The sequence below is a fragment of the Aphidius gifuensis genome, linkage group LG2 (genome assembly GCF_014905175.1).
Source record: "Aphidius gifuensis isolate YNYX2018 linkage group LG2, ASM1490517v1, whole genome shotgun sequence".
Taxonomy (NCBI): domain Eukaryota; kingdom Metazoa; phylum Arthropoda; class Insecta; order Hymenoptera; family Braconidae; genus Aphidius; species Aphidius gifuensis.
In genome coordinates this window covers 16509252-16524087 of record NC_057789.1, presented here as the reverse complement: position 1 = coordinate 16524087, position 14836 = coordinate 16509252, and the positions used below count along the sequence as shown (strand labels likewise).

Sequence of the window (14836 nt, the reverse complement as noted above, 5' to 3'; positions counted from 1 at the left end):
AGGGACCCTAAACTAAGTCTAGTGAGTATAAGTATAGCCCACCATATTGTATTGAGATGGTAAATCGGTTTATTTCTACGTTATCTGTCGTGATTCTTCCTCACCCGCTAAATTGAATTTCCTTGTGATGATTGTAATAACTTAGGTAATTGATTAATTTAAATAAATAATAAGCTATAGAAAAAAGGTCTAAAAAAAGAATGTAGCCACATATTATGTTATAAAAAATTAATTCAGCTAAAAAAAATAAACATGTAAAAAACATCTTTTCCTCAGCTACATCTTTTCCTTGGACATTTGTATTTTTATAAAATGAATTTACATGTATTTTATTTACAAAATAAATTTATATGTATTTTCATTTAAAAAAGTCCAAAGAAAAGCAGTAGCTAAGGAAAAGATGTAGCTAAGGAATTATTGCTGCCAAAGAATTATGTTTTAAAGAAATATATTTGCTTGAAATATATATTTTCTGGCAACATTAATTCCTTAGCTACATCTTTTCCTAAGCTAGTGCTTTTCCATGGACATTTTTATTTTTTTTTAATAAAAATACATGTATTTTATCTATTTAATAAATAATGTTCAGTGAGTAGGCTGTTGAAAGATGTTAGAAGAAGTTATGTTTTGAAATATATATTTTTTGGCAACATGAATTTCTTAGCTTCATCTTTTCCTTAGCTACTGCTTTTCCTTGGACATTTTTATTTATTAAGTAGATAAAATACATGTATTTTTATTAAAAAAAAAATAAAAATGTCCATGGAAAAGCACTAGCTAATGAAAAGATGTAGCTAAGGAATTAATGCTGCCAAAGAATTATGTTTTAAAGAAATATATTTGCTTAAAATATATATTTTTTGGCAACATTAATTCCTTAGCTACATCTTTTCCTTAGCTACTGCTTTTTGTTGGACATTTTTAATTTTTTTAAATAAAAATACATGTATTTTATCTATTTAATAAATAAAAATGTCCAAGGAAAAGCAGTAGCTAAGGAAAAGATGTAGCTAAGGAATTAATGTTGCCAAAAAATATATATTCCAAGCAAATATATTTCTTTAAAACATAATTCTTTGGCAGCATTAATTTCTTAGCTACAGCTTTTCCTTAGCTACTGCTTTTCCATGGACATTTTAATTTTCTTTCAATAAAAATACATGTATTTTATCTATTTAAGAAATAAATATGTCTAAGGAAAAGCAGTAGCTAAGGAAAAGATGTAGCTAAGAAATTCATGTTGCCAAAGAATTATGTTTTAAAGAAATATATTTTCTTGAAATATATATTTTTTGGCAACATTAATTCCTTAGCTACTGCTTTTTCTTGGACATTTTAATTTATTAAATAGATAAAATACATGTATTTTAATTAAAAAAACCTGTTAATTTATATAGAATTAATTTTGCCAAAGAAATTAACAGGTAAACAACTTTTTTTTCTTAGCTGCCATTTATCCTTCAGCTTTTTATTTCTATAAATTAATAAAAAGCTATGGGAAAAATATTAGCTAAGGAAAGGATGTTGCCCACATGTTTATTTCTTTGGCAAAATAAATTTCTATAAATTTACATGTGGCTACATTTTTTTTACAGACATTTTTCCTATAGCTTCTTATTAATCATACGATATTTAATAAATAAATAAAAATAAAAAATATTAGTCAAATTTCCAATTATACAATAAATCAGTCGGTAGCATAGTTCGGGCCGATATTGAAGATATTATTGTCATATTATCCACCTTCTCCTCTCCTTTCACCCAAACGCAAAAATCGGTCTCTGTGCATGAGAAAAATCTTCAGTTAGGGAAAAATATAAGCCCAGAAAAAAATACACGTAGTGCTATACCCCTGCTAAAACCACTCATATCAGCCAAGCGGCAGCGCGGCCATCGGTCTCGTACTGTATAAAATTATAGTTGTACATCAAAAAAGGAAATGAACTCTGGGAATAGATACGTCTTAGCAATATGTCATACTGCAACCTTGTTGTATGTGTTCCAAAGTCGGAAATTGGTTGATGATGTAAACGAATCTTCATACTTATCAAAGCGAGTTTTCAAAAAGTGATCGTGCGTACCTTTAAGATTTCGACGAGGCTGGGGAGTTCAGTAGTATTATTTATTTTCGTCGTGGTAGCCATGATTTTCGAATAGCATTCTATTTTGCTGTGATAAGGACAACACATGACAAAAGTAATAAGACAACGAAGAGATACATTCTTCTTAATAATTGCTGCATAATTATAAAATTTATATGATATCATGAATAAGAAAAAAATTAAATAATCACTCGGTGTGACTTCTAGCATTTGTGTTATTTTTTTCGAGATCCATGGAAAAATCCCAAAGATACCCAGATATTTAAATAAAAGATACTCACAGATACCCTATTTAATTTTATCTTTGGAGACATTCGCAGACCTTTCAAGTTCTTCATAGGCTCTTTCCAAATACAAAATAAAATTTCAACCCTTCACGTATGGGATACTGACGACAAAGTTAATGATATGTTCTGCAATTTCAATATTATACCAGAATACATATTTTCAACCAGATATGGTCCAGTATGAAATTTTGTCAACAGAGACTTGAGACTTGATTACGCATCAAAAATATAGTTTATTCTTGACTTTTCTAGTATCATATCTTTCAGTATATAAAAATAAAACAGCTGAAAGTAGTTGTAACGAAATTTATTATTTCGTGGGTTCTCGAAATAAATAATTATTAGAAAAGCTTGTTACAGAGTAATGAGTTCTTATTATTTATTTGTTATCGCCTGTATTGTTAATAACTAATAGGAGTTAGTTATTAATAATTAAAGGAACATTGTGCTAGAGGCTCTGTGGAGGGCCAAGTCAGTTATACATGACGTCGAGTGGGGCGCCTATTCGATGTTTGTAACGTGACTTGGTACGTAAACAAGAAGACTAGAAATACAGGAGGACTTACTCCCTATCTCATATAAAACCGTATGGTTAGACGCCGCAGGCACATACGTGCGAGCCGCTTTTTTTTACAATGTGCACAATACAAACATACTCTACTAAACACTAATAGAGCATTATACACATGATGTTTGTTAGAGTATGTTTGTATTGTGCGCATTGTAAAAAAAAAGCGATACAAGTCGCGCACGTTACCGTGTTACTACTAGCGCCTCTCAATTATGCGGCGACCGTATAGCGATACGGTTTTTTGAGGCAAGTTCGTCCTCCTGTATTTCTAGTCTTCTTGTACGTAAACCTCTTGGCAATGGCTTCCACTCCTCCGTCGAAGAGACGAACTCACCGAAGGCTGCGTACGAAGCCTGATCGTAAACCTATCGAACTGCGGGCTAGGAAAGCGTGCTGCGCATGTCCGGGGGCGATAGGTAGGAGAGTGCTACCTGAGTGGGGTTAAAGCTCACAGCAGCTGAGCACTGAACGTCGTCGTTAGACGACACAACTTGTCTGGCTCTCGAACTGATCACTTCTCTTCTCTTGACTGGCTCTCTTGGTTCACTACTGGTTCTCTCGACATCGTTTGGATCTCTCGTAAAGGTTCTCTAGGTATCAGACGTTAAGTCCTGGTGAAACTCTGCTTGAATTTTCAATGACAGACTAATACTAATGATCACGCTATATGGTTATCTCATTATAATAATAATAATTATTATATTCTCGCTACATCATATGTATGTGATGGTTAGACCATCATTACACATAAATGTGTATGTGTGAGTTCACGAATGGATCGCTGTAAATAATAATAATAATATTGAGATATATTATTATTGCAATGGCAACATATGTGTAAGACCTGGTCACGGATGGATCGCTGTATGGTTCCCTATACAAAATACATATCTCACATGTAGAATATTTGCTCCTACACTTATGATACTTATGACGTCAGTATTTTGCTATAGTATAGTCGCAATGTAATATAGGCGTATGTAACACACTATACTTGGTTCACGATAGTTCCCTCAGGTTTGGTTACGTATTTCATAGTCCGATCAGGTGGACCGCGCCCCTCTACCATTTCTAAGACTGAGTTAGGTTCTCGTATTTTGTTCTCGTTACTCCTACGGCTGTTGGCTTCCGAGATAACCAACATGGCTCCCCCGGTGATTATGAGAAGGATGGTGAGAAATCCTCGTTGTTAACCTTGGCCGATAGTTCTCGCCGTGCAGGTCAGAAAATCGGTTACATAGTATACTCACAATTGTTTAGGTTTTTGAATACTTGAGGTTTTCTTTTGTATAAAAAAACTGTGTTTTTCTTTTTGTTCTGATTAAACATTCCGAAAAAAAATTAGGGATAAATTTTTATTACCTTCTAATATCTGTCGTGAAGGGCTCTAGAAATTTTCGTTCTGGAACTTACACCAGTTCTCCCTATGCTAAAATTTGTTTATAAAAATATCCTGTATCAACATTGTCAAATATTTTTTTTTTTTTTTTCAAGGAGTGCGACATCGTTGTGATATTTCCCAAGGATGAAAGTAAGGAAAGTCTTATTTGGTTACTGGAGAGGCTCCGCACTGGTACACCTGGACTTGTGATTAGTGTTCATCATCATGAATCTTCAGGAAGCGACGGATTTTACATCACAGCACCATTTCTCACGTATGTGTCTTGTCGTTTTTTTCGTAAATTATCATAACTTAATAAAATAGATGGAGAATTTCCGAAAACAATCATTTATCCAAAAATATGGATGAACTTCTATAAAAAGAATAATAATATACCCTACATCAAACATAATTCTAAATGAATCTTGACGAAAAGTACTGTAGTTGACTTTTTTCCAACGCATGATTCTCTCAACATTTTCTTAAAACTTAATGAACCGTTAACAAAAAATTTCTATGAGTCCAAATAGTAGTGTAGTTATAAGAGTTCTGGACCTCGAAAAACCGCAAGATTGTAGGTGGGATGGGTGGGTGGTATTTAAATAAATTTTGGGTAGAAAGGTAGAGAAGAGATTGAGAGAGGAGAATATGAGTGGGGAGTATTTTCAAATTTCAGAGCGGCCATTTTTATTTCTATTTTAATTTTAAATTCGTGAAAAAAAAAATTTTTTGATGTTGGGAGTAGAAGGTGAGTGATACTGGAAAATTCGGAAATTTGTTGCAAAATGGAGAATTATTTATTTATTTATTTAACAATTAAATAGTTGATGAAATTTTTTTAGATATATAGTATAATTTTTCATGAACTTTTAAACATGGTTTTTATGCAAATTGTTTATTTATGAGAAATGTTCATACTATTTTTATTTTTCCTCATACGTAATGCTTTCATGGAAAAATTCATACTTATTTCCATTGCAAGGTTTTCTGATTTGCTGAAAAGTTTTTTTATATTTATTATTTCTTTTCGTTTTCATCGTTCCGTGAGTGAAGTTGCAAATTAGAAAATAAAAAAAAAAAAATATAATAATGGAGTCAAATCATAGAAAAAAAATGAGTGTCTACGAAAAAAAAAAAAGCGTGAATGTTTGTACGCTTAATCATTATATTAAACAGACCAATTATTAATGAGAAAGGTTTGTTTTTGAATTTAAATTTTATAATTATTGTTTGATAAAAATGATAATTTTCAAATAAAGATAATTATTGTTTTAAGATTTATTTAGAGACGAGGAAAGTTTATTTTGAGTTTTTACAATTTCAGAAGGACTACGACGTGCATGATTGGACTTGGCAACACCATTGTGAATACTACGTGCATTTTGTCATAAAAAAATTTTGATAATTAATTATGATGAAGTGCTTTGTGTTAGTAATTAATTATATATTTATTTCCAGTATAACACTAAAAATTCTTCGATACATGAAGATATAAAGTTGTTTGGAATATCAGAAGAAACTGAGAGAAGTAAAAAAATTTTTTTTTGTTTTTTAGTTTTTTTTACATTTTTTTATTCATAAATAAAACAGTTTTTGTCTTTTTTGTTATAGAAATTGCTTGGTGTCAATATGAAGCTCAATTAACATCAAACACTAGAGATGGAACTTTGAAGGACCTGCAAGCTCTCTACCCAGTAGAAGTTGAAGAGTATGAGAGGGGTCCAACTATGTGTAATGTGGACACAACCATCAACCAGTTTAAAAGATGCATTAATCGATGTCAATGGAAAGAAAAATGAAGGATTGTAATAATTAATAAACAAGATTTAAATCAATAAAAAAAAAAAAAAAAAATTTCATAATTTTTCTTTCAATTCCCTAACCTCCAGAAAATATAAATGAAAGAATCAATGAAAAAAAGATAGATAGAATATATAAATAATTAAATAAATACTTATTTGAATGAATATAAAGAACATTAAACATGAATTGTAAAGAACATTTGCGAATTACAAGACCACATAAAACGTTACAATAAATCATTAGGAAATTTAAATTGGAATTGAAAACGTCAAAGCTCGAGATCACTGTCATCTCAGTGGGGTGTATAGAGGAGGTGCCCATGTTGCGTATGTATAATGACCCTAATTAATTTTCTCAATTTTTCAATTTTTCTCCGATTTTTACGGTTTTCCTTCCGAAATAAAACTTTATAAAAGAAAACTACTGTATTCCAAATGAATATTGAAATGAAAATTTATTATTTCAGATAAAACCTTAATTATCAAAAATCTTGCATGATAGCTGTGGTGTTTCATGGCCTTAATGATTATGATAGCCATTTCCTAATGAAAGAATTGAAAAACAATTCCCAGGCGAGATTAATTTTTTGGCTTTAAATGAGGAAAGCTACATAAGCTTTACTAAATATGTTAACGGTACGAGGATTCAATTACGTTTTATAGACTCATATAAATTTATGGCTAGCTCAATAAGTACACTCGCTCATGAATTAGAGGATAATGATAAAGGATAAGTCGTAGTTATTGTTAAAATTTCGAAGAATTTAAATTAATAACAAAAAAAAGTACATTTTTATATGTTTATATTAATTGTTGGAAAAAATTTAATAAAGAACAATTGCCCTCAAAACTTGATTTTTATTCTTAGCTTAATAAAGAGCATGTAAGTGATGATGATTATGCTCATGCTTGCAATGCACGGAGAGTACCTTAATTAAAAAATCTGGGAGAATACTCAGTTTTATATCTCCGTACAGATGTTCTTCTCTTAGCTGATATATTTGGAAATTTTAGATATTTTTCAACCATGATAGAACATACAAACGATGGAAATAATAAGAAAAACAGAAAACGTGGTGGAAAAGAAGTATTAAATAAAATTATTAATAAACTACCAATTAGATTACGTCTACGTGGATGTTCTTCTTGTGGACCTAGAACTAAGCTAGAGAAACGTTTAGCGGGGAGGAATCGAGGAATAAAACCTATAGACGAAGCTTGTAAAAATCACGATATCGCATACTCAAGAAATCAGAAAGATATTAAAGCTAGGAATCTAGCTGACGATATTTTAGCGCGTGAAGCTTCAAAACGAATTATCGCCAAGGATTTAAGTCTAGGTGAAAGGGCTGCTGCTGCACTTGTAACTGGAACAATCAAAATTGGATCAAAATCGGGTATGGGTTGTGTGAGTAAAAAAAATGATGTTAAAAAACGAAAAACAACTCGTGAAATATTAAAAAATATTGAAAAACTGATAAAAAATCAAAATAATTCTGGTGGGAAGAAAAAAAGCAAGGAGAGCGAGAAAAATAAAAGAAAAAACATTAAGAAAAAAGTATCATTTATGAAAATTGTACAAGCTGCTAGACAAGCAAGTAAGGGATCCAATGTTCCATTAATAGAAATCGAAGCAGCATTGAAAGGAGCAAGAGGAGCTATCGAAGATGTTGGTGTTAAATCTGCTATCTTGATGCCAGGAGTGGTACCAGTTGCTAAAACTATAAGTGGTGGTGCATTTCCACTTTTAATTCCAATACTCTCAGCCATAACAGCATTAGGTGGACTAGTTGGTAAAGCATCAGGTGTTGTTAAGGCAATTAATGAAGTAAAATCGAGTAAAAATTAATTACAATGAACTGTGAGACATAATAAACGAATGGAATCGATTGCTATTGGAAAAGGACTTCATTTAGCACCATTTGAAAGCGGAATGTAATACTATTTAATTTCAAAAAACTAGTTGTGATGGTGCCAAAGAGAGCCTTGACTGACGTTGACATTATAAAATTTGCTAATCAATTAAAAATAAAAAAATTTTGTGTGTTTATGCGGAATGATATGCCTCGAGATGGCTTTTGTACACGAGAATCAGAAGTTGTTGATTTAGATGATAAACGAAATCCTGGAACACATTGGGTTGCATATAAAAAACGCAACAACAGTTTAGCATAAACGATATCAAGATTGGAATACATTTAATTGTAGACATTAATGTCTATGAATGTCCTATGAAAGGCTTGAATATAATAATTTAATATCAGTCTTTAATGGACTTTTAACATGCACGATACATTTACTCTAACATTCAGTAGTACACCATCAGTGCTTGAATCTCAATATTTTTCTCTAATTCAATTAACAACAGAAAAACATTATTCATTAGCACTTATTCCTTTTCCAACATTCATTTCGATACCGAATATTGATAACCATAATAACCAAACTGAATATATCGAAGCTAATGATCTTTCTGAATCAATTACAATACTAACTGGCAGCTATGAGATAGATGATCTTATTCAAAGCTTGAAAATACATTCTATTAAGTTAAGCTGCAATAATAATACTCAGAATACATATATTAAAAGTGATGAAATAATTGATTTCACTGGACTAAGATTACTTTTTAGAACCTTTACTTGGATTTACATTAAAATTATTGGAGGCTTGTAAAACACATAAGTCAAATTTACCAGTAAATATAATTCAAGTCAATGGTTTGCGTATCAAGTGTAATATAACAACTGGGGCTTATTATAACAATCAAAGAAGACATACAATACACAGTTTTTTTCCCGCTGTACCAACTGGTTATGGAATAATAGAAGCACCAACTTCCACTATTTATTTACCAGTTACTGTGAAGTCAATATATTACATCCAATTAAGAATTGTTGATCAAGCAGGTCGAGCCGTTAATCTTCGTTGTGAAACAATCACAATTACTCGGCTTAGGGTTAGTTTTACACATTGATTATCTACACATTATTTGTACACAGTAAATATATACACATTTTTATTTTACACAATCTTTTTGTACACAATTACACGTAATAATTTTACAAATAATTTTTTTACACAGTGAAATAAATATATTTACACATAAATAAATTATCCATTCTAATTTTTGCACATATAATTTTAACATGTAATTTTAATTACTTTTTCTTCATACACAAACTAAAAATTCAAAGATAAAATATAGAATACAAAACTTAAATTAAAATAATCTGCTTATCGATGCACTGAAGAATCATGTTCACAACATAAATAGTTTTAATCACAATTCAATATCGTGTGTTAAATACCAAGTGGTGAAATAATATTTGTATTGAAATAAAATTTTTTTCTCGTAATTAAGATGATGTTTATTACATAATGTTGAGTGAACTAATTGTATTTTTTTTATGTTGATTGACAATGATTTGATTATCAGCTGTGTCATTTCATGTTTTTTTTTCTTTTTTTTTAATCTGATTTCATTTTTACTCAGTACATTCAGTTTTTTTTTTTTTTTTTGATTAATTGATGCTGAATAATCACAGATTATTATTAAAAAATAAATTTTACAATCTTTCTATAATTTTTTTTTTTTAAAAAAGAACATTCGTATCTGTTTAATAATCATTTTATGATCATTGTACTGTACTGAACTGTATTTTTTTATTTTATTTGTAATGTATGAAAACACTGTATTATCACAATTTAATATTAATTGTTGAATATCAAGTGGTTAAATTTGTATATGAAAATAGTGATGTTTATTATATCATGTTGAGTGTACTAAATGTGTTCTTTTCTATGTCGTTGAATACTTGATCAATTCTTTCATCAAGACACAGTTTCCACTCAATATGTCAAAGCCAGGCTCATCAATAAATTTTCTCCAATTTTCAGGAACCTTCAAATAATCAAATATACGAAATTTCAAGTTGTTTAATACAAGTTTATCAGCAACAATAATTGCTTCTGCTGCATTATTAATATTCAATTCCTTCATGTATTTTTTATCACAAAGAGCTTGAAGGTTTGGTACATCAAATTTATGACTGAGATAAAAAATTTGATCTAGTTATTGAGTATCTTCTGGCAATTTATTGGAGTACATGTACAAAAGAAAATTTTTAAAATCTCCATATGTGGTGTCACTTATTTCAACAACGTTTTTTTAATTTTCAATACAATTAGTATCAGTATTCAGAGCAAGAAGTCGAGCAAGAGGTGCACGAGGTATAAGAAATGGTGGTGGTCGTGCAAGAGCACGAAGAAATAATGCTGATGGTGGTGCAATGAATGATGGTGATCCACAAGGTGATGATGCAAGAAATATTAACGCAGTAAATGTTGACGATGAACAACGTGATGGTGGTATACAAGGTCTTCATGGTGTGCAACGTGGTCAAAGATTTTTACAAGGTCGTGCTGGAGCACGTCTTCTTTTACATGAATCTTCAGATAGTTCTGAAAAATCAGATGCTGATCAAGATGATGAGACAATACAAGAGATGGCTATTGAACAATTTCAAGAACTTTTACGTAATGGTCGTGATGTTTTAAGAGGCGGTGTACAACGTGATGAAAATGTAGTACAAGTACCTGATGGTGGTGAATTTGCACCTGAAAATCGTGATGAAATACAAGGTCAAGTTTATGATGTAATTACTGATGATGATAATGTATCTGTCATTTCCAATGATCCAGATAATTAAACTTTAAAGTAATCAGTGATTATTCAGCATCAATCAATCAAAAAAAAAAAAAAATTGATTTCACTGAATAAAAAAAATCATAAATCAAAAAATAAAAACATGAAATAACACAGCTGATAATCAAATCATTATCAATCAGCATGAAAAAAAATTATTTGGTACACTCAACATGCTGTAATAAATACCATCATAGTTATAACAAATTTTTCCAATACTAATAATATTTTACCACTTGATATTCAACACATCATATTAAATTGTGATTGTAAATATTTATTTTGTGGACGACGATATGATGGTTCTTCAGTGCATCGATAAATATTTAAAGATCTCTTTACTTCTAAGTTTTTTTATGAAGGAAAAGTCATTAAAATTACATGTTTTTCTGATAAATTACAAAAAAAAAAAAACTTAATAATAATACAATTGCTTGATTGAGTACAAAGAAAATAAAATAAGAATAACAAATGTTTACAAATAAAAAAAATACAAATGTTATTTTTAAAAAAAAAAATAATAATAATAGAGTATATGGTGATTGGGTTGCTGAAACAAAACCAGAAATTCATGAAGAAATTGTTAATAAATATTATAAAAAATCAATAGATATTATTAAAAGTATGGAAACTAAAAATTCAAATGATTGGGCAAATTTATATGATACATATGCAGCATTAGAAATATTTTCCGATACACATTATCAACAAATATCTGAATATATGAAAACTCCAATGTTCCAAAATCTTGAAAAAACAGCATTATTTGCAAGATATCAATGTAATAATCTAATTATTTAATAACACCAGTTAAATGTGATAAACATAATCATTTGATATTTAGATTAATATCATTATGGATTAAAAATCATGAAAACGAAGATTTAAAAAATTGAATTGATCGATATATTGGTAATATATGAACAGGTAAATTTATATCACTTGTACCACAGCTATCACCACATATAAGTTTAGACTTGTATAATTTTACAATTAAAATGAATTCATTATTAAAACGTGCATTAGAACATCCACATCATGTATTACCAGTACTTTTATGCCTTGGTCATCGTGATAAAGATAAACTATATCAAGATCCATCAACAGCTAAAAAAACACAAGTACCAGATACATGTGTTATACAACAAGCATTTAATGTTATTAATCCATTATCAGCAATATTAATTGGTGATAAAAATAATATTGGTTTACAAAAAAAAGATGGGAATTCATCTGTATGTAGACAAAAACTTGCTGATTCACGTAATGAGCGAAATTCAGTTAAATTAAAAGTATATCAAATTTGTTGTAAAAATTTCAAGCCAGCATTTCAATATTTATTTTTGAAAAAATTATCATCACCAGAAACATGGTTTAAACGTTGTTTATCATATGTTAGAAGTATTCCAACAACAAGTATAGTTAGTTATATATTGGTTATTGATGGTGGTCATGTTAGTAATACATTGATCGATGAAAATACTGCTGAAATAGTACATATTGATTTTGGTATTCCATTTGAAGAAGGTAAAGCATTACCATTTTGTTTAACAAGGAATATTGAAGCAGCAATGGGTGTATCTGGTGTTGAAGGTGTATTAAAAAGAACATGTGAAGAAACAATGACTGTCAAACGTGCTCGTAGAGAAATGCTTTACTTCAAGTATTACATTATGATCCACTCTTTACATGGACTGTATCACCACAAAAACCTAATCAAATGCAAGGTGGTGGTCGTGGTAGTGATGTTGGCCAACGTAAAGATGTTGTTTCTGATATTAGTGATGAAGATAAAATAAAAGAAAATGTATTAAAAATAATAATTATTATCAGTATCAATCATTAATATGTTTAAATGTTGAAGATTTATTTGGTCTTGATGATGTTGTTAAAAATACAAGTGTTATTAATTCATTGAAAAATTCAAGTTTTAAATGTAGTCACAGTTCATTCAATATCATTAAAACTTAAAATGTTACGAAAAATTCAAGAATTTGGTAAATCACCAGTTGAATGAAAAACAATTGTCGTGTATAATATTAAAAAGAATAACTTGATATATCAAATGACATTAAAGACATCTTGGATTAAAAATAAACATAAAAATATTTTGAGCCAATATTTATCAGCGACAAAAGAAAATAATCATCTCATGGAAATCAGCCCAATTTTAACGACGCTACGTCATTTAATTTAATGGCGTATAAATACGTATGACTGAGGCGTGGTCGATTGAATTAACAAAAAATATTTTGTTTAATAAAAATAAAAATTTGCAAAATGAATGCAACAAAGTGTCAGAATTGTTGTTTTTCAAACGATGAAACAATCAAAATTGAACAGAGTAAATTTATTTGGAAAATACCTGGCTTCAGGACTATTAATCATGAATTATTGTCACCAATTTTTCAAAGAGTTGGACAATTATCGAGGTTAAAAATAGACCCAAACTCTGAAGAGCATCCTGGACAAGGAAATGCCCAAATCAGAGTTACTTCACACTTAGAAAAGCAAATACTCAATGATGATAATACAAATGAAGAAAATACAAGTGTGTGTTACTCGATGGCTATATATGACAGAGAAAATCGAGAAGCTCATGCCATGAGTGGTGTAAGGAAATTTGAAAAAAATAAAAGTACTGGATTTGGTTTCAACCTTCTTTCAAGAGCACTGTCTGCATTGTTGGTTCCTCAAAAATGTTTGACTCTTTGTTGTATTGTAACAACACCACCACCAATAGAACTGATTATACAACAAAATTCTGATTTTTTACGTCATCTTGCTGATATATTTACTCAACAGGAATATGGTGACATAAAAATAATTATTGATAAAAAAGAAATTTTGGCATACAAAGGGATTTTATCAACACATAGTCCTGTTTTTAACAGGATGTTTTCAAATAGTCAATTTATTGACAATTAAAAAAAAAGTTGTTGAAATAAGTGACACCACATATGGAGATTTTAGAAATTTTCTTTTGTACATGTACTCCAATAAATTGCCAGAAGATACTCAAGAACTAGATCAAATTTTTTATCTCAATCATAAATATGATGTACCAAACCTTCAAGCTCTTTGTGATAAAAAATACATGAAGGAATTGAATATTAATAATGCAGCAGAAGCAATTATTGTTGCTGATAAACTTGTATTAAACAACTTGAAATTTCGTATATTTGATTATTTAAAAGTTCCTGGAAATTTGAGAAAATTTATTGATGAGCCTGGCTTTGACATATTGAGTGGAAACTGTGTCTTGATGAAAGAATTGATCAAGTATTCAACGACATAGAAAAGAACACATTTAGTACACTCAACATGATATAATAAACATCACTATTATATACAAATTTAACCACTTGATATTCAACAATTAATATTAAATTGTGATAATACAGTGTTTTCATACATTACAAATAAAATAAAAAAATACAGTCCGGTACAGTACAATGATCATAAAATGATTATTAAACAGATACAAATGTTCTTTTTAAAAAAAAAAAAATTATAGAACGATTGTAAAATTTATTTTTTAATAATAATCTGTGATTATTTAGCGTCAATTAATCAAAAAAAAAAAAAAAACTGAATGTACTGAGTAAAAATGAAATCAGATTAAAAAAAAAGAAAAAAAAACATGAAATGACACAGCTGATAATCAAATCATTGTCAATCAACATAAAAAAAATACAATTAGTTCACTCAACATTATGTAATAAACATCATCTTAATTACGAGAAAAAAATTTTATTTCAATGCAAATATTATTTCACCACTTGGTATTTAACACATGATATTAAATTGTGATTAAAACTATTTATTTTGTGAACATGATTCTTCAGTGCATCGATAAGCAGATTATTTTAATTTAAGTTTTGTATTCTATATTTTATCTTCGAATTTTTGGTTTGTGTATCAAGAAAAAGTAATTAAAGTTACATGTTTTTCCGATAAAGTACAAAAAAAAAAAAAAAAAAAA

General features: G+C 29.3%; 1 protein-coding gene across 4 annotated transcripts in view; it reads left to right on the top strand.

Annotated features, from left to right (window-relative positions):
* LOC122849215 (anoctamin-8-like) overlaps nucleotides 1–14836 on the top strand; it is a 317470-nt gene that overhangs the window by 93726 nt on the left and 208908 nt on the right. For all 4 annotated transcript variants that reach the window (XM_044147874.1, XM_044147875.1, XM_044147873.1 and 1 more), the window contains one exon: nucleotides 4455–4615. In XM_044147874.1, the coding sequence (XP_044003809.1) occupies nucleotides 4455–4615 (161 nt within the window). The remainder of the gene's footprint in view (nucleotides 1–4454; nucleotides 4616–14836) is intronic.